This window comes from Pseudonaja textilis, chromosome 5 (genome assembly GCF_049901715.1).
Source record: "Pseudonaja textilis isolate UNSWEBS1 chromosome 5, rPseTex1.2, whole genome shotgun sequence".
In the NCBI taxonomy this organism is placed as follows: Eukaryota; Metazoa; Chordata; class Lepidosauria; order Squamata; family Elapidae; genus Pseudonaja; species Pseudonaja textilis.
Window position 1 is genome coordinate 62,973,248 of NC_141994.1, and position 26,239 is coordinate 62,999,486.

The 26,239-nt window shown below is 39.8% G+C and overlaps 1 protein-coding gene across 4 annotated transcripts in view; it reads right to left on the reverse strand.

Moving 5' to 3' along the window:
• The window catches only part of EPS8 (EGFR pathway substrate 8, signaling adaptor), a 172,735-nt gene that overhangs the window by 30,701 nt on the left and 115,795 nt on the right, over positions 1-26,239 (reverse strand). For all 4 annotated transcript variants that reach the window (XM_087935145.1, XM_087935143.1, XM_087935144.1 and 1 more), the window contains exons 8-14: positions 24,270-24,406; positions 21,844-21,917; positions 15,809-15,935; positions 13,912-14,000; positions 12,321-12,395; positions 10,993-11,141; positions 5,276-5,459 (exon numbers count right to left, since the gene is read on the reverse strand). In XM_087935145.1, coding sequence (XP_087791271.1) covers positions 5,276-5,459; positions 10,993-11,141; positions 12,321-12,395; positions 13,912-14,000; positions 15,809-15,935; positions 21,844-21,917; positions 24,270-24,406 — 835 coding nt within the window. The remainder of the gene's footprint in view (positions 1-5,275; positions 5,460-10,992; positions 11,142-12,320; positions 12,396-13,911; positions 14,001-15,808; positions 15,936-21,843; positions 21,918-24,269; positions 24,407-26,239) is intronic.

The following is a 26,239-nucleotide window of genomic DNA, read 5'->3' on the forward strand; positions in this document are numbered from 1 at the left end:
CCTTTTTTTCCAAAGAAGTCAAGGTCCCAATCTGACACGGCATTGCATTTCGAAGAACTAAGTTAATGTTAGAAGAGGATTGCTAACCCACAAGAATGGTGTGTTACAAGGGGTAAATATAGAAGAATCTCTGCAAACGGTGTTAAGGGGAAAAAGAGAATGGGATATCAAAGACTTTGAATGATCTAATAGGAATGTAGTGGAATGCAGTCTGGATTCCCAGAAGGGAGGAGCTGCATTCCAGAGGATCAAGAGACAGCAAATTTGTTTGATCAAGAGAAAGAGAGTTAAGAGCCTGACAAGCAATTACGTAAAGCATTGCAGTAACTGGAATTCAGCTTGATTATGGAAAAATATACACCTGCTTTAAGGGCCTGCAGAGTGCCCCTGTGTCCACCAAGGGGGTCTTTCAAAGACCAGACCTTCAGGAGAGGTCTTTGGCAGCCCAAATAATAACCAACCTGGCAGCCAGGTTTCTTTTGAGTTCTTCAAGAGGCCAACTTGTGGAATCTGAACTGAATGAAGGTTTGGGACTACTCGAAGCTATCTCTACCAACAGCATACCACAGTTGTGAAACTGAGATTAGCAGAGCATAAAAGGATTAAGCAAAGATAGTCAAGACAGTATGTGGTTTTGTATGGGTGTTTGCATAAAAAGAGAGGATAATCTTCAATGAGAGTGGTTGATTTAAAGATTAGTTAATGTAAATATTCCCCAGCCACTAAGTAGAGAAAGTGACACCTGGGCCAGCATGACAATTACTGCAGATACAAGGAATATGGAGATCAAAAAAATCATGTCATTGCATTCTTCAAGATGTATTGCCCAGAGCCAATGTCTTGCCAAGAATTGATTACATTACTTCCTTCAAAGACTGCTATCCACAAACAAGTTCCTTGTGGAATATTTTACAAGATTAGGCACATCGCACAGTCTTAGCCTAAGTTTGACCATTGGCCTTTCAACTAGTTAGATTTCTAGTGATTCTTCAGAAAGTCTGGAAACTTTGAGTCCTGGAAGGCTACTCTCAATAGTTTCATCTGGGCTCAGATCTCCCAGAAGTGAAGGCAACGATTGTGAAAAACCAAGAGGGGTTGCCAATTGGTTTAGAAAGGGGGGCTGGGTTGTGAAGAACAGAACAAGCAACTCCTAAAAGCAATTGCCCTTCATTCAGTTTTATACAGGAACTGACAAATAAGTCCCTTTGTCTGTATATGAGAACATAGAATCTCCAGTCCATCTAGTGCTGAACAAAGTTTGCAATGTACTACGGTGCAGAAAAATAAATCAGTTTTTCTTTTCCAAAATGATATAGACTAAGCAAGAAAGGGAAGAGGAGGGGGGGAGGAAGAGGAAGGAAGAAGAGGAAGAAGAGGAAGAAGAGAAAGAAGAGAAAGGGGAAGTAGAAGAGGGAGAGGAAGGAGAAGAAAAGAAGACAAAGGAGAAGGAGAAGAACCAGAACTTGGTGGGGTTGGTGATGCATTCGCCAGCCCTTAAGGACATCGTGTCCATGATACTTCTTTATCTATCAGTATTGTTTTGAACCTGGGTTTTTTTGAATGTTTTAGCACCTTTGAATGTTTTAGCACTATGATCGCCTTTAGAAGGGGGAATACAGAACTCACTTGTCAAATTATTTGGTCCCATTGGATCTACCTGTCACACAGGTTGCTATACTTACATAAACTAATTAGCCAGCCTCGTAAATGGAGGAATGGACACCATTCCAGACATCCTAAACCACAAAATGACCTTAAATCAGTGCTACAGGACTTCTCAAGCCCAATTTATATTTCGCAAGGCACAAATAAGACCTGCTCAGAAGACAGGGAAAAGCACCCAATGGAGCTCAGCAGAGATTAAGCAAGGCCTAATTTTCAAAAAACAGAATTTCCTAGATTTGAAGTCAACGCTTAGCTCTGTGCATTAAGCAGTGTAACCATGGCAGCAGTATGCATGCTGCTAATTCATTCAAGGATGCTTTTTTTTTTTTCTCAAATACAAAGGGAAAAGAATCAGTTTTCTTAGTAAGAACAAGGCATTTTTAGGCAATACTCCAAATTAGAATATACTGATATTTTTCCACCATTCAATCACAATACATATGAGACTTCAACCAAAGAATACAAAAGGAAGGCTAGAAAGCTTTTGTATTGGCATTTTCTCCTATCATTGACCACAAAGATAGGTTTTACAATCAGTTATCATACACTATTAATGTGATATGATTAAGAAAATTTATGCTTATTTGTTTCTCCTATCCAAGACTGTCACAGAATGGAGTGGAGTGGAGTGGAGTGGAGTGGAATGGAATAGAATGGAATAGAATGGAAAGGAATAGAATAGAATAGAATAGAATAGAATAGAATAGAATAGAATAGAATAGAATAGAATAGAATAGAATAGAATTAGAATAGATTTATTTGGCCAAATGTGATTGAACACACAAGGAATTTGTCTCTGGTGCAGAAGCTCTCACTGCATAAGTGGAACATATTTCTCCACAGATAATATAGATTCTGAGTGGGAAGTATGGTTGTTTCTATAGAAGAGACAATCTTAGGGGAGCAGGTGGAAGACAGCTCATTCAAATGTTAGAAAATCTGTGTGCATTTGAATTAGGAGATCTGGAACTTCAATTGTCCAGGTCTCTTTCCTAGTGAAACCACCAGCAGAGGTTCATCATCTTGGCATCACTAAAAAAGTTTATAATAAAAATAATGTGAAACCTAGCAAATTCCTGGAACTTTTCAAGGAAAATTTAGGCAATCTTTGCTTTTGCCTTAATGGAAGATTTGAGCTTGGATTATCTAAGATACTGAAAATATCTAAGATACTGAAAATATATTCTACTGCTCGATGGCACAGCATCAAGCCACTGAATACCTTTGCATCTTACTCAGCAATATTATTACTCATCATTTGTGGTAGCAAAACTATAATGCAAAGCAATTTGGTAGCACCCACCCCCAATGAAGGAAATCCAGAACAACATTATTTCTGCCCATCAAATGAATTTAATGATTACAGGTCATCTCCCTTGCTTGATGCAGCTGTCCTTAGAAATGAATGGAATGCTAATGACATCTTCCTCACCAATAGAAACTTGGCTAACCTTCTCCCTAAAACCATTATCTATCTAAAATGTAATTGCCTTTGCATCATTAGTGTCACAACTAGGCAACTTAAACAAACATGGCTCTTTTAAAGTTCAGAATAATTTACCTATTTATACAGCAGTTCCTAAATAAATAATAATGTACTTGCATTATTCCTGCCTCTCAATTCAAACCTTGCCATGCTTATTTTTTATTTACTAATTTATTTGCAGCCTGCCTTTATTATTTTCATAAATAATTCAAGGTGCAGAACATACAGAATACTCCTTCTTCCTCTTATTTTCCCCTTGTATTTCCCTCACAACAACAACAACCCAGTGAGGGAAGTTGGGCTGAGAGAGGGGGACTGGACCAAGGTCACTCACCTGGCTTTCCTGGCTAAGGCAGGACTTGAATTCATAGTCTTCCACTTTCTATCCTGGTGCCTTAACCACTAGACCAAACTTACGGGAAGAAAGAGATCTTAAAAACTCACAGAATACAGAATAACAGAATTGGAAGGTCTTCTAGTCCAACTCACCCATGCCCTATAGTATACCATTCCTGACAAATGGCTGTCCATTCTCTTCTTAAAAACCTCCAGTACTGGAGCAGCTACAACTTTTGAAAGCAAGCATTTCCACTGATTAATTGTTCTATTAGGAAATTTCTCTTTAGTTCTAGATTGGACTTCTCTTTGTTAGGTTTTCATCCATTACTTTTTGTCTTGCCCTCAGGTGCTTTGGAGAATACGTTGTCTCCCTCTCCTCTCAAATATCGGAAGACTATTATCATGTCACCCCTAGTCCTACTCATCCTCGGGAAGGCTTCATCAACATCATGAGCAAGGATCTGAGCATAACCAAGTGGTTTAGATAAGCAGAATATGGGGCCCATCAGCCTCGTCCTGATTATAGTTTGGATGACCTCCCTAGGGCTCGCTGCCTTAGAAGAGTGAGGAAAATCCTCCGGGATGACTCACATCCCGGTCAGCACTTCTTCACTCTCCTACCGTTGGGTAGGAGATAGAGAAGAACAGCCAGCCGCACCAACAGGCTAAAGAACAGTTTCTACCTGTGGGCTGTCAGACTTCTGAACGGAAAATAACTTCATGTCAACATAATATGATAGACTTGCGGGGCCGGCGCAGTGTGCAACTGGATTAGGGACTTCTGTGCTCAGAGTTGTGTACGTATTTGCGGGGTGCTCGAAGGGAGGCTCAGCCAATCTAATTGAACACATATTGTATTCTTGACATTAAAGGTAATAATAAGGAATAAAATGCTTTTTTTTTTAATACATAAAAAAGCAAAATTGCCTTCAAGTCCAGTTCAAACCCTGACAACTCATATCCATGAAATTTTCTTGATTTATATTTGCTTTATTGAGACTAATTTCTTTTGACTTCCCAATCTAGTTCACAGTCCTGTATTTCAGATCGCCTCCACCCCAACTCATTCTATCTAAGTGCCAATCAAGCAAGCTGCATGGCTTTTCAGATCAACCAAGGTCACTTAACTGATCTTAATGCACAAATAAACAAATAAACAAACAAAGGGAGAAGAAATAAGAAAGGCAGGGAGATGATAACATGCTTCTCTTCCTTGTCAGGTTGAATTTAATTTCCTTTTCCAAGCCTGTCAAAAATAACTGCCCTATTCACTCTGAAGGAGGTAAACATACTTATTTTTTATTTTAATCATCCGCTGAATGTCTCCAGGCACATCATACTTGTTAAGCCTCAAATTCTCAGTGTTCTCAAAACTGTAGTCCATCTAAAAGGTGACAGGCTGCAGAAGGCCCTCCCATAAAACATCACATAACTGTTTCAAAGGATTCACAAGACAAGCCACACTTTGACACATTGTCACTTTTCGGGTGGCAGGTGCTATGGCACAATATCATGTGCTGGAGTGAGATTCTGAATTCCGAAAAGTAGTTTGTTAGTTTTTAATGACCCAAACCTCATGACAGTTGAGCGTTCTTGTCAGAAAACTTGTGAAGACCAGCAAAGGTTTGGTGTGGCCTTTTGAGACTTTATGTAATTTTGAGATTCCATAAATGCCATCCAAGGGTTATGTAAGTGCCACACTGTGGGTCAATTGCCCAGTCCTCGACATAAATGCATCCTGCAAGTTGGGACTATTTTAGAACAAAAATAGATTGATTTCCGTACCTCGCTTGACAATCTTTTCATTTCTTGCTTCCTCTGCTGTTCCGCCACGTTGGCCACAGACTCGGCCAACTGGTTGAGTTCTTGCTCATTTGGGGCCCCCATGAAGCTCAGCAAAGGAGGCTCCCAGCCATTCCTGAATCGTGGCACATAGGGTGGGATGAAGTGGTCTTTGGGCCACTCAGCTCTGCATTTAAGACAAAGGTAACATCATCAGTTAAAAGCTTTACACCAGCGGCAGTAAAGCGACAATTGGAGTAGAAAATCACACTTGCATTGTATTACACAAAGGATTGTTCTTTTTTCATGATGACAAGCTTCCCTTACCTGATGCTCTCTAAATGTGGACTATAAGCCCTGTCACTTCCAGCCATTAGTGATCATGATGGTTGGGTGTGGATGGAGCATTAACCCAAAAGATCAGGAGACCATCTAGCTGAGGGGATCTCCAGCCTTGGCAGCTTTAAGACTGTGGACTTCAACTCCCAGAATTCCTCAGGCAGCTTTGCTGGCTAAGGAATTCTGGGAGTTGAAGTCCACAGGTCTCAAAATTGCCAAGGTTGGAGACCCCTAAGCTAGCTGGAGAAAGCAACTCCACTAATTCTATTTCCTACAGAGGCTTTGGAGCAAGTGGTAAAGGAAATCTGAATTCAAGCTCTCTCACACACACAAAGGACTAGAGACATGAATTCCAGCCTCTCTGTAGCTCCAAATAGCATTTTGGAAGCAAGAAAAAGAATGCTAAGGAGACTGGCTCCAATTTCTTGTTACAAATGTAGTCTTCCACTTATAATCTTTCATTTATTGACCATTTGAAGTTACAACGGCACTGAAAAAAATGACTTACAGCTCTTTTTAACACTTGTGATCACTGCAGCATCACCTGGTTGTGTGATCAGAATTCAGCCATTTGGCAATTGATTCATATTTATATCGGTTGCAGTGTCCCAGGGTCATGTGTTCACTTTTTGTGACCTTCTGACAAGCGAAGTCAATGGGGAAGCCAGATTCACTGAACAACTGTATTACTAGCAACTGCAATGATTCACTTAACAACTGGGGCAAGATAGACTGTAAAATGGGGCAAAAGAAACTCACTTTACAGCTGTGTTACTAACTTAACAACTGCAGTGATTCACTTAACAGCGGTGGCCAGAAAGGTCGTAAAAAGGGGCAAAACTCACTTAACAATTTTCTCATTTAGCAACAGACATTTTGGGCTGAATTGTGGTCGTAAGTCAAGGACTACGTTTACTAGGCAACAATTTCCCTTAAGATCCCAAGTCTTTTTCAACCTAATGTAGATAAGAGAGATATATAAGATAGATAGATAGATAGATAGATAGATAGATAGATAGATAGATATAGAGATATAGATGTAGAGATATGAGATTACATGTCCAATAATTATCTAGCCTTATATTCCAATGTGTTTGGAGAATTCTGGGATCAGAAGGCTGAATACTGATATGGAAAGAAATTTAGCAAGAACGCTTTTGTGACTAAAATCTTCCAATATTAGAGAACTCTATGCATCTCTGGCATTCTACATCATTAGATATTTTGGAATGGAATGGAATAGAGCTTGAATGCATTAGAGCAAAAAAATACGGAATGAGTTGAGAACGTATGTTGATGTTTGCCCTCAATTTGTGGGAAAAGAAAATCTGTACAGCCAAATGAAAAATATGGTTATACTTCCACATTTCTTATACTCATGAGATCAGATGTCAACAGCTTCCAACTAGACAATTATTTCAGGAATTAGTGAAAAATATTCCACCGAGATCAGCCCATTCTTGCTACTTGAGATTGTGCATTAGAAAGCTGGATTATCAGAGTCCCTGCACAAAAATGCCATGGCATTAATTACTGCTGCCTCCATATATATTCCTGTCTCTAGATATGCAGAACATTATTTTGAAAAATGAATCAAAGCGACAAATGCCAATTAGGCTCAAGGAAAAGCCAAAATTAATTGTATGCTGGCATGGCTTCTGTTCATTTACAAGCATGGATGGGAAGGTGGGAAGGCATTTTAAAGAGTTGTCGCATTTGATAGCAATGGGGGAGATGTTTGCTGCCCTTCAAGTTCATTGTTGTTTGTGAAATTTATATATAAAAAAAAAAAAAAAAAGTTCATTCAAACTAATACAATTTCTTCAATAAAATGTTCATCCTCTCCTTATTCAAAGTAGTATGAAACTTCCCCGAGCGAGCTTGGAAGTCGACACCGGAGGCTAAAAACACTCTGAAACTTCTCATCAGATTGAAATAGTAGCAACACCTGGGAGAAGAACATCTCCCATCACCCCCATAGAGGGGAATGTTGTTACCAATTATGTGACATCCAAGGGCAACAAAGAGATAGAGTGGGAGAATCTTCTGTGTCCTAATGATCATTCCTGGCCCATTTCAAAATCACTATGTCAACAGGAACTAAGAGGAAGTAGAAGATAAATAGAATTCTTTATTGGCCAAGTGTGATTGGACATACAAGGAATTTGACTTGATGCAAATGCTCTCAGTGTACATAAAAGAAAAGATACATTAGTCAAGAATCATAAGGTACAACACAATAATAGTCATAGGGTACAATAAGCAATCAAATCATACCAGGAAACAGTCCATATAAATCGTAAGGATACAAGCGACAAAGTTACAGTCATACAGTCACAAGTGGGAGGGGATAGTGGAAGGAACGATGAGAAGATTAATAGTAATAGTAATATAGATAAATAATTGGACAGTGTTGTAAATAATTGGACAGTGTTGAGGGAACTATTTGTTTAGCAGAGTGATGGCTTTCAGGAAAAAACTGTTCTTGTGTCTAGTTGTTGTGGTGTGCAGTGCTCTATAGTGTCATTTTGAGAGAAGGAGTTGAAACAGTTTATGTCCGGGATGTGAGAGGTCCATAGCGTATGGGTTACTTTAGATCTGGATGGGAGGGAGGACATTGCCCTACATAAAGGTAATTTTCACAGCCCTCTTTTTGATTCGTGCAGTATACAGGCCCTCAATGGAAGGCAGGTGGGTAGCAATTGTTTTTTCTGCAGTCGGGATTATCCTCTGAAGTCTATGCTTGTCCTGTTGGGTTTCAGAACCAAACCAGACAGTTACAGAGGTGCAGATAATAGATTCAGTAATTCCTCTGTAGAATTGGATCAGCAGCTCCTTGGGCAGTTTGAGCTTTCTGAGTTGGCACAAAAAGAACATTCTTTGTTGTGCTTTTTTGATGATGTTTTTGATGTTAGGTGTCCATTTTAGGTCTTGAACGTAGAATGTAAAATAAGATAGCTGGAAGGGACCCTAGAAGTCTTCTAGTTCAGCTCAAGCAGGAAACCCTATACTAGAACATAGAGTAACAGAGTTGGAAGGGACCTCAGAAGTCTTCTAATCCAACCCCCTGCTTGAGCAGGAAACCCTATATCATTCCAAACAAGTGACTGTCCGGTCTCTTTTTGAAAGCCTCTAGTGATGGAGCCCCTACAACTTCTGAAGGCAAACTGTTCCATTGGTTGATTGCTCTCACTGTTAGGAAGCTTCTCCTTAATTCTAGGTTGCTTCTCTCCTTGGTTCTTAACTACTTTGAGGGACAAGGAAAGACCTGGAGATAAGATGTTGTCTCTGCTTTTTGAGTGGTCTCCTTAAAATGAACTTTCAACCTGAAGTGGGGTAAAGTCTCAAAACCCTGAGAACTTTCAATGTTATTTGTATTCTACCCTCAATAACCACAGCTGGGTGGGGATCCTTCAGCAAAAGGGTCCCCAACAGATGGGCTGGGGCTACAACTCCCCAAATTCCAAATGCCATAGGTAAAGGTTCCCCTCACACATATGTGCTAATCATTTCCGGCTCTAGGGGGCGGTGCTCATCTCCGTTACAAAGCCGAAGAGCCAGCGCTGTCCAAAGACATCTCTGTGGTCATGTGACTAAGCAGCGAAGGTGTATGCAATGCCTTCCCACCAAAGTGGTCCCTATTTTTCTACTTGCATTTTTACATGCTTTAGAACTGCTAGGTTGGCAGAAGCTGGGACAAGTAACAGGAGCTCACTCCATTACGTGGCGCTAGGGATTCGAACCGCCATACTACCGATCTTTCTTATCGACAAGCTCAGCGTCTCAGCCGCTGAGCCACTGTGTCCCTTTCCAAATGCCATACTAGCTTGGAATTCTGGAACATTCCAGATCAACTAATCTGGAGGGTAGAAGTTGGGGCAGGTTTTCTACAGGATCTCTCTGTATCTAGGGCAATTTTCTGGACAGACAATATTACAGTGGAGTTGGAAAAAAAAGACGCATTACAGATAGTCTTTGACTTACAGCAGTTCATTTAATGACTGTTTGAAGTTACAATGGCACTGAAAAAAGCGACTTATGACCATTTTTCACACTTACAACTGTTGCAGCATCCTTATAGTTACATGATCAAAATTCAGACGCTTGACAACTGTTTCATATTTACAACAGTCGCAGTGCCCCGGGGTCATGTGATCCCCTTTTGCGACCTTCTGACAAGCAAAGTCCACGGGGAAGCCAGATTCACTTAACAACCGTGTCACTAAATTAACAACTGCAGTGATTCACTTAACAACCGGGGCAAGAAAGGTCATAAAATGGGGCAAAATTCACTTAACAAATGTCTCACTTGGCAAGAGAAATTTTGGGCTGAACTATGGTCATATGTCAAGGGCTACCTGTATCCTGAAACCGCATGCCTACCGCATGAATTAAGAATTGTGGTGGAAATTCCTTCTTATCTCATGCTTTTGGCTTCACTCTTTTTTTTTTCCTGTACAGAAAACCACTTCATACATTTTCACCTGTGTTTCCTGTAATCATCAGTGTCAAGAATGGATCTATTTACAACACCTTCAATCATTTCAAAATGTATTAATGGCTGTAATTACACATGCATAATTATCTCTGTAGGGGTCTGCTTTAATGCAGGCTGACAATCATGTAATTATGATCACTGATTTGTGTCAATCTTCAACCAACCGGGTTCACTCTTCATTATAAAAGCTGTGAGCATCTGCTCAAAATGGCTATTGATTTGTATGATCAATTAATTGATAACAGTTAATTGATATATAAGGAGTCTCTTCATATCGAGAGGCCTTGCCAAGACACTTCTGAATTGCATCAGGAAAAAGAAACCCAAAGAAAATGAAACATTAGTAACGGAATAAAAAAACCCAAGAATGTAAACATTTTCTTGAACTTATACAGGATGGAAACTAATCAAGGAGAGAAGCAAACTAGAACTAAGGAAAAATTATCTGACCATTAGAACAATTAATCAGTGGAACAACTTGCCTCCAGAAGTTATGAATGCTCCAGCGCTGGAAGTTTTTAAGAAGAGATTAGATAACCATTTGTCTGAAATGGTATAGGACAAGGGTCTTCAAACTTGGCAAGTTTAAGACTTATGGACTTCAATTCCCAGAATTCCTGAGCCAACATGTCATGGAGGTGGGATTCTGGGAGTTGAATTCCACAAGTCTTAAAGCTGTCAAGTTTGAAGACCCTTGGTAGAGGGTTTCCTGTCTAAGCAGGAGGTTGGACTAGAAGATCTTCAAGGTCCCTTCCAACTCTGTCTTTCCTATTCCTATTCCTATTCCATTCTATTCTGAAGGATGTGCAGATTGGTGGAAAAAAAAGATACACCCATGAAGTTTTACACAGTTCAAATAGATGACATTCGACTCAATTGTTACCTGGCTTTGGTCCATGCATTCCCTAGAGATACCCAGAGTTGTCCTTCTTCACTTGTGACAATGCAGCGTAAAAACTCGATGGTGTCTTTTGTCAAAAGGGGGCTGAGCACTGTGCTAGCGAGCTCAGGGCCTCCTGTTGATTGTACCACCTATGAGAAATAATAAATGCACATTGAGATAATGTGGTTGCTTGCACAACAGAGCTGGTAATGGTATGCAGTGATAATGCCCTGTTATTTAGCAGAGGTAGTTGGGTAGGATTAACACCATTTCTGGTTTTCCTTTTAAAATCTATGTATATGTGGATTGGAGTTTTGGTTTTTGTACATTTTAAAAGGGACAAGATCCTTTGCCTTGCATACAGGTTTTCCCAAAGGTGTTTTTTAAAGAGTCAACTGGACTTTCTTGGTTTTTCCTGGAAGAGGTTTCACTTCTCATCCAAGAAGCTTCTTCAGAAATGAAGAAGAACCTGAATAAGCTTCTTGGATGAGAAGTGATATGTCTTCAAAGAAACATAAAGGAAGTCCAGTTGTCTCTGGAAAAATCACTTTTGGAAAAATCATGGCAATCCACCCTGTGGAGAATCTGCACAGACATGTATACAGATAGTTCTCAATTTCTTACGGGCTCATTCAATTTCATTGTACTCATGTTGTGCATTGACAATAAAGATTTGATTTGATTTGAATTTATGATTGGTCATTCAAAATCTGCATATATGACCAGTTCTGAATTCTGTGATCATGTGATTGCATTTTACATTTTTTTTTGCTGTTTTCTGACCAAAAATGCCTATTGGATAAGTTGGATTTGGACTTACAACCATAGGATTTGCTTAATAATCACATGATTTGCTTCATGACCAAAGTAACTTGCTTAAATGCCAATGTAAAAAATGGTTGTATAATTGAATCCGATCATGTGGTGACTTGACCTATGACTACGACCTATGAGCAAAATTCAGGTTTATGGAATTTTTTGATTTAGGATTAAAATTCCAAAAGTTGAGGACTCTGTAGATTAAACGTGCATTTTGAGTTTTGAAATTTAAGCTCAAAAATTTTGAGCTCCTTCTTGATTCTGGGCCAAATAAAACCCTTGGAATTGGTAAAATTGACTAAAATACCATCAAGCCATTTATAACAGATGAGGCTTTTTATTTCAATATGGAGTAAGCTAGCTTTAAGGAAGCCAATAAAAAGGAAGGCTTTTATATCTTGATACACACCCTCTGCTTTCAACACTGCAAATTCATCATGGATTTAGGCTTTGACGCACTCAGAGAAATAAACTGAGCCCCTAGATATTAAATAATATTTCAGATTTACCATATTTAGAGGAGTAAACAGAAAGTGAATCAGTTCAGGTGCACTGGGATTCTGGATGTGTGATTTTAATTTAGCCTGTGAAAGGTAAAAAGGGAGAGGATAGAAGAAAGCTTATTAGAATAAAGTTCAGTAAGTCATAATGGCATTTGGAATATCTCAAACACAGTTCATGCCAGAACTCAGTTATTAATAAAAGATAAATTACATTTGTATAATAATAAGCCAGCTAAAATCCCCAAAGTTTATACATTTATACATATACAATGTTGTTATAAATAAATAAATGATAGATAGATAAAGACTAATCCTCTGATCAATCTAATCTACTCAATCTAATCAAAAATTTCTTAAACTAAATAAGGATGTATTTAAGCCATAGTTTTCTGAATAAACCATAGCCAATGCGCAGTGCAGTCATGACTTGTTCATTGCTGGCATTTTTCTATCTGTTTATTTTACCATTATCCAAAAAACAAGAAGAGAGAGAGAGAGAGAGAGAGAGAGAGAGAGAGAGAGAGAGAGAGAGAGAGAGAGAGAGAGAGAGAGAGAGAGAGAGATCATGTGTGCCATAAATAAATACGAATTATTGACTTAGATATGAGAAAATGAATGGTTTATGCAAAGAAACCTTCAGAAACTTAACAAAAGCTAGTTGGGATCATATCATTCTGATGCAGTAAGTATGTTTTTAGGATCAATTTCTTAATAAACATCATTTCAAAGTTTATTTATTAAATACAACATTTTCAAGATTTTATTATTTTAAAAAATGAAGATTTTTTGAGAGCTAGTCCTTATTGGCTCCCTTAATGTTTTAGTTCTTTGATATCCATCCTGCAAATTTTAAATTAGGCATTGACACACAGATGAAACGATTCAATCATTATAATGTATATTATTAAAATAGTCCTCTTTCTATGCTCTAGAATCTGTAACAGTGGTAGTTTACACCAGACTCTCCAAACTTGGCAACTTTAAGACTTGTGGTCTTCAGTTCCCAGAATTCTCCAGCCAGCTAGCTGGAGAATTCTGGGAACTGAAGTCCACAAGTTTTAAAGTTGTCAAGTTTGGCGACCCCTGGTTTACATGGTGTAATTAGTGAATAAAAAAAAACCCAAAATGGAGTTATTGGAAGTTTGGAGGAAAAGGAAGAAGAAGGTGGAAGTAAGAATATCTAAATGCATTCTTGATACTCTCTGAATATTGCCTTAGCATCCTAGAAAGATTCTTGTGTTGTAGCTTGAAAAAAAAAGCCTGCAAAAAACTTCAGTCCTGGAAGTTGCAATACTTTTTAGCTGAGTGGGATGATTTTTTTAAACATATCTCTAAAGAAAGTGAGCTATAATGCCACAATTTAATCAGCCCTTCAGATCATTTCCCTTTTCTTCTAAAACAAACAATCGAGAAGCAGTTTGTACAATTGCTAAGATAGTGTGTTCAGTTAAGGAAGTCTAAGTTGAAATTTACAGGAAAGCTGATGAAATTCACAGTGGCAGATATAATAACAGGTTTTAAAAACAAACAGACTATTGCTATCAAACTCCAACAAAAAACTGGCACAGCTTGGAGTAGCCAGCTCATATTCACTTACCAAAAGGTTGAAACCATGCTTAAATTTTTGCAAACAGTCCACAAATTCATCTGCAGATGGAGGCTTTGCACGAAGAGTTAAGACCCCCTCTGGTAAAAAAAACAGAAAAATTAAAGGAGTGCCTATAGAAATATTTTCATCACTGGCAAAACAGGAGGATCAGATTCTAGACTGACTGTGATGTATAAAGGGACTGTGCAGCTTCAAGAATCGCTTTGAAGGTCCTCAATAAACTATAGAAGCAATGGAGTCCTTGCTCAGTCCTTTGGCTAATGGGAGAAAGTATGGTCAGCAAGAAACCTTTTAAAATTGGCGGCCCATTCTTCATAGAAATTTATTCTCCTGCAACTCACACTGTAGAATGGTAATAACCAACCTGCCCCCAAGATAGTGCATTGAAACTGTTTCTCCCAACATCCATGACTGTTATATTCCCAAGCCTCAACACATATCCACTCTTGAAAACACGAGAGAAGGAGGGGAGGGAGGGAGGGAGGGAGGGAGGGAGAGAGAAAGAGAGAGAAAGAGAGAGAGAAAGAGAGAGAGAGAGATCAGCTCAAGTCAATGAAGATGTTTTCATTGAAGATTGTGGATGTAAACCACTACAGCAGGGGTGTCAAATTCGAGGTGTCATGGTGTCATCATGTGATGTATCTGGACTTTTCCCTCCTTCATTAAACCAAGCGGGGCTGGGACCAGCACGTGAGTCATCCAGGCACGAGTTTGACACCCCTGCACTACAGTGTTTCTCAATATCAGCAAGTTTAACATGTACTTCAACTCCTAGAACTTTCCATATATACTTCAACTCCCAGAATTCCTCAGTCAGCATGCTGGGCTGGAGATTCTGGGAGTTGAAGTCTATGTAGCTTACTGGGGTTGAGAAACACTAATTTACCACACTGGACCAATGTGGGATAGTAGATCAATAATTTTCCACTTTCGTCTATGGCTGAGAGTGAATGATTGGCAGCTAGCACCTCTGCATGAATCTCCTCATTCCTGCACCTTCACAATAGCAATAACAACAGTATTTAGACTTATGTAATGTCCCTTAGTGCCTTTCAGCATTCTCTGGGTGGTTTATAAAGTCAGCATCATCCCCCCCCAACAATTTGGATCCTCATTTTACTGACCTCAGAAGGATGGAAAGCTGAATCAACCCTGAGCTCTGTCAGGATCAACCCCCAGACTGCGGGCAGAGTTTGCCTGCAATACTGCATTCTAACCACTATACCACCAGGATTCTCACACCAATGGCTGTCTCTTCCCCCCCCCCCGCCCCGACACACACAGGTGGGGGGAAAATACCTAATACATCTAGATGCAAACTATTTTGTTCTGAAATTTTTTGCAAATCCCACTTCAAGAACGGGAAACTCCAGCATGAGATGGACTGTTTCCATCTCAAAATGTAGAGTTTGAAAGAGATAATCTCTATTCCTCGATTAAAAAAAAATACTTCCAAAACACTTGAAAGAATCCCTTTTGCATTGAAATGGAAGATTTCACAAGATTTCATACTCCAAACTAACACACCCTTAATCCAGACAAAAGAATTAATTGACTCAAGATGGATGCCTTACGGAAATTCCATTTTTTAAAAAATGTTGTTTCATACTCCTTTTCTTTGTTCTGCTGAGTATGTATGCAAACGAATGACAGAATAGAGGAAAGATCAGCTGCCTGTTCTTTTTCAACATTAGTCAAACATTAAGCATAAATCTGGCCCCAAACATGATAGGAGTGCAACAAACAGATAATGATTGAATGGTAAGGTCTGTTAAACTCTGCCCAATGCAACTACTTACCTAACTAAATAGAGGAATGCTTAACAGTTCAGCAAGTGAAATGTGATCAGAAAACTACTGAAAGAAGAAATGGTTCTGTTCCTTACCACCTGGTCCTTTCTTCTTATTTTTCTTGCTTTTCTTCCGCTTTGAAAGTTCTGTAAAAGCTTCTGCTGCTTTTTGAAGCTTGGTGACAAAATATTCAATGTCATCCAGAATGTGATTCAGGATTTGCTAATGGAAATGGAGAGTGAGTGTCATTTATGAACGTAAGGGATGTCACCCAAAATGTTGTAGTGTTAAGTTATGAAGAACGAGAATCATTGCAGAGAACCTGCGCATTTATCTACAAAAAGCGACACCATGTAAAGTGGATATTACCTGATATTACCATATCACTCAAGTCGATGTTTCCCCCTTTGTTCTAAAGCTAGCATCAGTAAAAGCCCTGTGCTTGGTTAAGATGGGAGCATAATTGTTCGAGATCTTCCCACACACGATCTTGACTTAAATGTATTCTTTCTGGAGTGCTAGAGAGACTTTTTTTTAGCCTTATCTTATGGCAAGCAATTATGAACTTAGAAAACTATTTCTGCTCTAGTTAACAGTTGGGGTTTCACCTCTTCCCCAAACATGGTTATAAAATGAGAGTCTGGATCCACTTAAAAGTATTTTTAGCTCTCAGTACAAAGAGCAATTGAAGGCCTTGGGTAGGTGAAGTTCCAAGGTACATGCAAATATAGTTCTAAAGTTACTACTCTGCCTCCTTTCTTTTCATTTGGTCCTGAATTAAGTTTCTATAGGCTCCAAATACCTATCTCAGCCTTGGTTTATCAACTTCCTTTTCTGATTCATGATCCTTAGTAGAAAAACGGTCAGAAGGAGGAGAGAGGATGTGTAGCCCTCCAAGTGTTGGAGTTTAGTCTTTCTGGAACACTGACACAGATATTGCTAAAATAGAACTGGCAGTACTGCAGCCAGCTAAGCTAAAACTGTTGAGGATGGTTTGGCAACCCCTTGATGGCCACTGTTCCTTATTCCTAAATCAGGGGGCCCTATAATTGGCTGAGCAGGTTCATGTTCAACTCTCAGATCATCCAGGAAGCACAACGTGCATTATCTTGCACATTGTCCCAAAGGTGCTTTTTCAGGAGGTAACTGGACTTTTGAAGATGTTCCGCTTCTCATCCAAGAAGCTTCTTCAGCTCTGACAGAATAGTGGAGGTTGGAAGGTTTTATATTCCTTGCAGACAGCTGGTCATTTGCATCCTTTTAGAGGGTCCTTGAAGTACTTGGAAGTTTATCTGTGTCCTCAGAGTCACCTGAGTGGTGTTCCTGGTTTCCGTAGTCTGCAATTTTTCCTCTGGAAATTCATTCCTATTCCCACACCATTCCAAGGGTATTCATCCCAAATTGTAGAGCTGAAAGTCTGTAGAGATTCTCAGTCATCCAGGCCATGGTTGCCCCAAAAGTGCTTTTTCTTGGATGAGAAGAGGAATATCTTCAGAAGAAATAAAAACAAAACAAGAAAGTCTAGTTGCCTCCTGAAAAAGCGTCTTTGGGATAACCATGGCCTGGATGACTGAGAATCTCTACAAACTATCTTGAACGTTATTTTTATAACTAAGGAAGTTCTTAGGACAATAAAATGGAGGGAGAAGAGGAAGAGATGGGGGAAATATTGCACTATAATCCTAATAAAATGATATTGGGGTGTCAAATTCACCATGGAAATGGAAACAAACAATTACCATTCCTAGATGTACTAATCTACCAAAAAAAAAAAAAAACAGAAGGCACACTAGGACACACCATATACCAGAAGAAAACACACACTAACTGCTACCTCAACGCCCAATCCCACCATCACCCAGCACAGATAAACTCCGTGGCCAAAACATTAATTGCCAGAACCAAACGCCTGGCAGACAAGACACACATAAAGACTGAACTATGCACCCTGACTAAAGTACTGATAGCCAACGGCTTCCACAAAAGCAAAATCATAGGCCTGATCCACAAAAACACACTGAGACATAATGGAGACCTAGAAGATGAACAGACCTATGGAACAGCTGTCCTGCCCTACATAAGAGGTACTACAGACAAAATCAGTAAGATACTACACAGGCATCACATCAAAACTGCCTTCAAAACAGACAGAAAAATAGCAGCCATCCTAAGAAACTCCAAAGATAAGATTGACCTGGAAAACCAAGGCATACATGAAGTCCCCTGCGCATCATGCCCTGCCACATACATCGGACAGACCAATAGAAGAATAAGTACCAGCCTGGATGAACTTAAAAATGCAGTAAAAAAACTGGAACACACTTCCTCACTAGTCCAACACATGAAAGCCACAGGTCATAGCATCGACTTCAATGGCACGAAAAACGTAGCCGCTATAGAAAACCCCAGCCACAGAATTATCAGAGAAGCCATAGAGATTGAAAAAAGAACTGAAAGCATGAATAGAAGAGATGTCTCCACCAGACTGTCAATTATCTGGAAGCCTGCAGTCTTAAACAAAAAAATATCCACACCACAAGCCAAGCAAACACCTGGGCACAAACAGACACCCACCCACCCCGATACCTCCAGCTCAAACACACCCCAACCAGGCACCCAGATGAAACCTAGCTTCTTAATAAATGATAGTCGTCCTTTTACCCAGAGCCAAGCCACACTAAAAGCCTCCAATACAGGAAACACAATGTTGCCAGCCAATCAAAAAATGCTACAAAACAGACAGAAGATATTAGAAACACCAATCAAGCAGAACACAGCAAACTCCAAGACCAATAAACACAGACCAAGACTCCCAACCAATCAGGATGAAAAAAAAAAATACTAACACAGCAGTAGGCTAGCACCAAATTTAAAACAGAAACCACTGTGAAAGCCTGCCTCACAGATGAACACAATACACAAGCCTGATGATGGCAGATGAGATTCTTCCAAAACGTTGCTACAACTTTAAAAGCACAACTATAATGACATGGGAAAATACCCGAACAAAGCTGAATACCATACATATAGATACCCGCGAAAACTTAGGAAGACACGCAGCAAGAAAAAAAATCACAAAGTATTGGGACTTACAAATTGAAGTTGAGCAACTTTGGAAAAAGAAATCGTGTATTATCCCAATTGTAATTAGTGCCCTTGGAGCAATACCTAAGGGGCTACCTTACTATTTGGAAATTCTAAATTTATCAGACTTGAATACCCTGATTCTACAAAAAACCACCCTATGTGGAACAGCTTATATCCTCCGATGCTACCTGAACAGATCCTAGGTTAGGACTTGAGCTGTTGAGCTACCAACCACCCCCAAAGGCTATGAATCTCACTAAAGATTAAATAATAATAATAATAATAATAATAATAATAATAAGCAAATATAGTATTAATAACAATAGGTGCAATCCCACAACAACTGGAGTTTGACTTGAATACCATCAACATTGATAGAAATTGTCATTAATCAATTGCAAAAGGCAGTTTTACTTGGAACAGCTCGCATCCTGCGATGGTCCCTTTAATACCGCTAGCAAACATCTGGCTATCACAGGTCTTTGGGAAGGACTCAATAGGTAGATAAAAATGCCATATCCAGTCTAAACATCTGGGTGACTTTTCAACCAACCATAATAATAATAAGGCATCAAATGAGAAACTGGGAAATCATGAGTTCTAGTCCTGCCTTAGGCACAACGGTGACCTTGGGTCAGCCACTCTCTCTCAGCCCTGGGAAGGAGGCAATGGCAAACCACTTCTGAAATCCTGCCAAGAAAACTGCAGGAACTTGTCCAGACCAGTAACCAGGAGTCAAAAATTCACTTGAAAGCACAAAATAAAAGAAAAGAAAAAAACAGCCCAACTACATTGTACCATGTTGTTATTTATGGCACTAAGTTTTCAACTGTCCTTGCTGTGGGAGCCCTATGAATCTTTGAAAATTTATCAGGAATTTCTGAAATAAATGATCAGTAATGACCATTCTGGCTCGTTAATGAGCCAGTTAATGGCTCATCAACGACTGTATTTTTTAAGACTTTTAAGATCACAACAACTGCCAGAGAGTCTGTTGGTTGCCTTTTATCGAAGCTCTATAGAGAGCATTTTATCTTATTGCCTCTGTGTGTGGTTTAGGAGCTGTACAGAGGCGGAGAAAAGGGCACTCCAAAGCGTGATAAAAAGGGCACAAAAGATCTTCCCTCATTGGAGGAGTTGTATAACATGGGATGTAGAAGGAAGATACAAAAGATCTTGAGAGACCCTTCGCATCCAGGCCACTCGTTGTTTGAGATCCTACCATCAGGAAGACGATATAGAGTGCTGAAAGCCAGGACAAGTAGATTTAAATATAGCTTTTATCCAAGTGCTGTGATCAGGTTAAATGCAGGGTTATGAATCTGGTGGTCTTAACATATATATATATATCCTGGTTGTACAGTATTTTAACTGTTATTTGTTTTAATTTGTTTTACATTGTTATTTGTATATGTCTTTTGGTGTTGTTCAGTTGTATGTTGTGAAAGAGCACCTTATTTCGTTGTTCTTGGGTTTCTGAGTACAATGACAATAAATTTAAATTTATCTTATCTTATCCAATTCCCCCCTGCCCCCAACACCTCTATCCATCTTTCTCTGAAATCCACATTTGGAAAAAGAAATTGTTATATGAATCATAAACTGCATCCCCAGTTCGTGTAGCAGCACCCTAAGTACACAAAGACTCCCAGTTCGTCTAAGTACATGCTCCTAGGATTATCATCAGCAACATGAAAAAAAAAAAAAAGACTTCTAAGGCTGGGGGTAAACTCCTTGTGATAAGCTCTGATATGAAAACCACTGTTCAAGGCAGACGGTGGTTATCTTGATCTTAAAGAACCTAAGCAAGTTCACCTTCCTTTCCCCCCAATATGCCTTCAAACTGTTTTCATGCTACAGGCTTCAAGGCCACCTCGATTACTTGGCCTACAGTAAGTAGCGTTAGATGCTGTATTAGCTACTTGTCCAGTAGGAAGCACTGTGCTACACCTACCTATTGTGTGAATTGGAACTCTTCAGACATAGAAGAGTTTTTCTAGCTCTTCGAAGAAGAAGACAACGGCTTCTTAGGTACTCTATGTACAACCTTTCAATGGGAATTAAACCCTCAGGAGTTGAACCCTCAGATGTTGTATGTATAGTACACAGGGGTATTTTAGTGGTCATGTGATGCCTCCTACTGGTCAGTAATTAATATAGCACGTTGGTCTTTCCAATTCTAATATCCTGTGGAACAACCCCCCACACACATCCTCAACCCATCCTTACCAGGATTACAACCCTCCACCTCACTCTTCCCTACCTCAACTAACACTCTCCATGCAGCTATTCCTTAGTTCGGAGAGGGTGCCAGACAATCACACTGCAGTTGCTAGGCAACTGAAGGATGTTTTTTTTTTCCATTGGACTCTCTGGGTTACTTCACACTTTAGGAAGAAATTGTGCCAGAAGGAGACAGCCTAGTAAACATAAAGCATCAAAAGCAGACCCAGTTCCTCAAACTTAACCAGAAATTATGCAAATCAAGATTCCGCACCTTCCTTCTTTACAGCCTTGACGGCTGAAAAAAAAAAACACCTCAGTTTTAATCAAAATAAACACAAATCATAATATTGCTTGCTGTTAGACTTTTCTTGCAATCTGGGAAGATATCGCTTGCCTCCCACTGCTGGCCAGACCGGTAACGAAATGGAATCAGAGCCTTAAAAAGAAACTCAAGGGGGCAATCGATGCTGGGACTTGGTTGAGAGAATAAATGCCTTTTAAATGAGGCATGTTGCTCATTAGGGAAGAGGCAGGGAAGCACCCGAGATTATTAAATACTGAGCAGAAACCAGCATGAAGAAAAGGAAGTAGTGGCAGGTGGTTATTTAAGCTCCTCTCCATAAACTGAAGTGTTGGGCAGCTTCTAGATGGAATTCTGGAAAAAAAATGAGCTTAGTAACCATTAAATGTCTTCCTATTTCACAGCCCTGAACTTTACTGCTGAGAGAAAAAAAAATCATGAGTGGATAATATTTACTGCCCCATCCAGTTTGAGAAACATCAAAGCCTCTCCCAAACAATTTATTTGGCCACTTACAACATCTCGGTCAATCTTGGCTGCCATCATTTCAGCAGTTTCTTCATGCTCATGGTATTGCTTTGGTTTCTCACCTAAAGAAACAAGGAGATGAAGTGAAGCTTCCTCAGGGGAGAGACACAGTGGCTGTGATTGACCCCACCAATTTTATTGAAAAATGTAACATCCATATTTGCACAATGTATTAAGATTTGAGTGGCTTTTCTCTGAATGAAATAAGAAAGTCTGTACCATTCAACAGTCAACAAATGATGCGTGATTTGGAAGGTATTTTTCTTCACTGGTATTGTGATTTTCAGCTTCTTCCAACTCAACATCCCACTCAATGGATATCATGGAAATTTTAGTCCTTGCATATTTCAAGGCCATTACTTTGGCAAAATTTTGCCCACCAACGCCAAGTGTAAAAAATGTGATGACTGTGGCTTAGGGTTTTGTGAGAACCTACGTGATTGGATATGCCTATCATTCAATCTATCATGTGAACTGGAAAATATATTAATTCAGTAATGAATGAATCTGGCCTATGAAAGCTGAAATAAACCATCAATGGTTACATGTTTGGAAAATGTAAATGGGATTGGAAGAAGAGAGCAAGGTCTAGTGCCCCACCCAAAATGCATACCCAGTATTTAAAGAACTATCATAATAGAAGTCCTTGGCCCTATTATACAGATATCTCAGATATTGGAGGAATACAGAAAGCATCTTACGTAAGGACCTTCTAGTCATTTTGAGAATATAACAGTCTCCTATCGTCAATATGGTCATAATGTGCACTGAAGATGGTGTTTGATTTCGTTGTACGAGGTGCAATGACAATAAAGTAAACTAAACTAATACAGAAATATACACTCAGCTTGCTAAAGCTACGAAGCATAATTTTGCTAATATTCTTGCAAAGAAATCCACACATTTAAACATGAATTGGAGCGATGCTCCCATTATTTTTGCTAGAATTCCATTTTTAATCTCCTTATTTATGTCATCCAAATATGATGCTTACAGAGAAGACTTTTGTGTCAGGCTTTCTCTAGCCTTGATGCCTAAGACGGTTGAAATGGAGACACCTAGAGAGGAATGTAGACTTTCTGTGCTGTAAAGTGTGGGATCCACCACAAGGGGCTGAGATTTGGGAAACAATATTTGGCCAAAATCCAGCCAAGCTCTAAGAAATGCATGGTGATTGTATTCACATGATATACTGAACTGTGAAATATCCAACAATTATCTGAATCTTTCTATATGGTTAAGTTTATGATTTAATAAAATGTGCAATCCCATAAAATAGGTGCCTTAAGAATAGATATCATGACTGGTGCTATTCAGGAGTGAAAGGCTAATTAGAAAGAATTTCTAAATCAAATAAGAGCACACTTGAAATGCTTGATGATGCACAATCAAAAATTGTCAAATTTTAGGCCTAAAAAGCTAGCATTAGAAATGCTATGTCAGTAAATATTTGTTGTTTATTTTTTTTCCTGTCAACTGCTGATTTTACATTTTTAAACTTGTCCTGGTTACCATTTATGGCACTTTGGTTTGTTCTTACACTTTATTTTATGCTCAAACATTGTAAAAAAAAAAAACCTTGGCATGGCTTCTTAATCTTAATGTTAATTGCTGTCTTTCTCCATACCTGATTTGACTACAAGCTTGCTTGTTCAACAGTCTTGTCATACTCAAGACTCTAGACACCATGGAGTGACCTCCCAGATGTGGGTCAAAATATTACTTTAAAAAGCAAACTAAAACAATTGTTGAAACATGAGCTAAATGAGAGTAGAATACCTTCAATTTATTCTGCTAGGATACTTACTGTACGAGAACAAATCACATTGCCCTAAGGCCGTGATGGAGAACCTATGGCACATAAGCCACAGGTGGTATGCCAAGACATTTGTGCCGACACGTAAGCCGCAGGCAAATTTACCTCATTACATAAGTGCGTGCCTCCCAGCTGATTTTCAGCCTGTTTGAGGCCTTTTTTGGCTTTCCAGAGGCTTGAGGACAGCTTCTGCAGCCTTTGCAGGCTGAAAAATAAGCCCATTTGATCACTTCCTGTAATGTCGGAAGTGACAAAACGGGCCTATTTTTCAGCCTGCAAAGGCTGCAGAAGCTGTAGCTGTCCTCAAGCCTCTGGGAGGCCGAAAAAGGCCTCAAACAGGCCGAAAATCAGCTGGGAAGCGCAGTGCAGGTAAGGGGGTGGCGGCAGGGGAATTACGCGTGCATGTGCAGGGGGCATGGGGGGGGGGCGCATTGCCTTGTGGGTGTTGGCATGTGAATACGTGAGTGCGAGCACACAATTTTTCGGCACAGGAGCCCAAAAAGGTTAGCCACTACTGCCCTAAGGCAAGGCTCCATAATGTCCAGAGCAGAACACCCAGAGTCTTTGAATCACATCTCAAAGTTTCAGCAACACTCACAATCTCCCTGTTCAGCTGCCCACGCAGACCAAGCCGCCACCCGGCTCCGGACATCCACTTGTGTAACAGTCCCTGGGGGGACAGGAGCTGGGGCTCTGGGAGGTGGAGGAATGGCACTCTCAGCTCTGGAAATCATCCTAGATAGGGAAAAAATAATGATAGAACACTGAAAACATCAAGAAAACAAGATCTCCTCTTTCAGTTGCTTGTTATTGGCCAATTTGTATATATAGCCATAGTGATCAATTGTCAGTCTGGCCATCCGTTCATCATCTGTCTGTTCATCTATCCACCTTTTGGTGAAGCTGAGTTTTGGCAACAGCACTTAGGCTTACAGTATATACCGCTCCATAGTGGTTTATACCCTTCTCTGGTTGGTTTACAATGTCAGCATATTGCCCCCAACAATCTGGACCCCCATTTTACCAAACTCAGAAGAATGGAAGGCTGAGTCAACCTTGAGCACCATCAGGATCGAACTCCAGGCCGTGGGCAGAGTTTGCCTGCAATACTGCATTTAACTGCACCGTCAGATTTTTATATCCTTCCATTGCAGAACTACCTTCTATTTAGAACAGGATTGCGTAAAAACACAGAACCCGCTTAACTGGATTTGACTAGGTGTCAAGAGTTGGTGTCAATTCTTTGTGACTACATAAACCAATTTTCTCTGTGATGGGCACAACCAGTAGAAGGAAAATAAAGAAAAATGTTTACCTTTCTCTTGACTATTTTAAATATACAGGTTTTCCTGCCCTCTTATGCTAGAACAGGGGTGTCAAACTCCAAATGCATCATGTGCTGGCCATGCCCACCCTGAGTTTAGTGAAGGGGAAAAAAGTGGTGATGTGTTGCATGACGCCACCATGACGATGTGAATTTGACACCCTGGTGCTAGAGGTATTAGTTACTGAAGTTCAGATTTCAATAGCAGATGAGCAAAGCAGAGGTGCACAAAATGTCAGCAGTGGAATTTCGAATTGTTGGTTTTAATCGTTGGTTTTAAAGAGCTCATGGCCAAAATAGAGAAAATATTGTACACAGCATTTGAAAAAGGCCCAAGGAAGGACAATGCTGAGAACGTGCTGGTTTATTAACCCAAGTGGAAACTGGACCAAAATGTTCTATTGCGCTCTTTAACATTACAAGAACTGTTCTTTCTAGGCATTTCAGTGGATAACCATTTTCTCCTCTGCAATAACACAAGCTGTATAGAATTGGAAACAAGGCCATTTACAACTACCTTGTTTTGCCAGATTGCGTAGGTTTTTTTTACTTTTGTTTTACTTTGGCAGAAAAAGAGACGGAGAGGCACTGAATAACTTTGTAAACTTCTGGGTTCTCCCCATTGTGTTTCTTAATTAGTTACTTTTTGGATCTACTAGAATATAACAAGAACCATCATGAATCAGACCAAAAAATCTGTTCATTTCAGCATTCTGTTTGTACCGTGACCAGCCAGGCACCAGTAGGAAACTGACACGCAACGCCTGAGGACAATACATTCCTCTATTGAAGCTGTTAGCAAGAGGAATGAAAGAGCTACAGCTTCTGTTATTGGAGGTTTTACATACAGTGGAATTGTATGAAGCTCTGAAGAGATGCCAGGTTTTGATGAAACTTTGGATCAAACGCTACTCAAAGCTGCTTCAGCACTGGCTGAAAGGCTACCACGCTGAGTCGCTTCAGCAAATGCTCAGCATCTTCAGTGTACCCAACTGTGTTGCTTTGGCACACATTACTATGTGCAGTCCCAAAGCTTATGCACCGGGGAAGAGAGCTGAAGCCAGCCTTCCTCCCCCACACCACAGATCTGAAATAATTTGAGGCCACCTGATTTCCTTTGTTGAGATAAATGGGACAATCTCTCTGCTTCATCAGTGAATCATGTTCCCTTCACAGCCCAAATCACTTCATCAAAGTGAATCTATGTCGCTTTGCACAGGCCAAATATATTGCCTGCATGACCA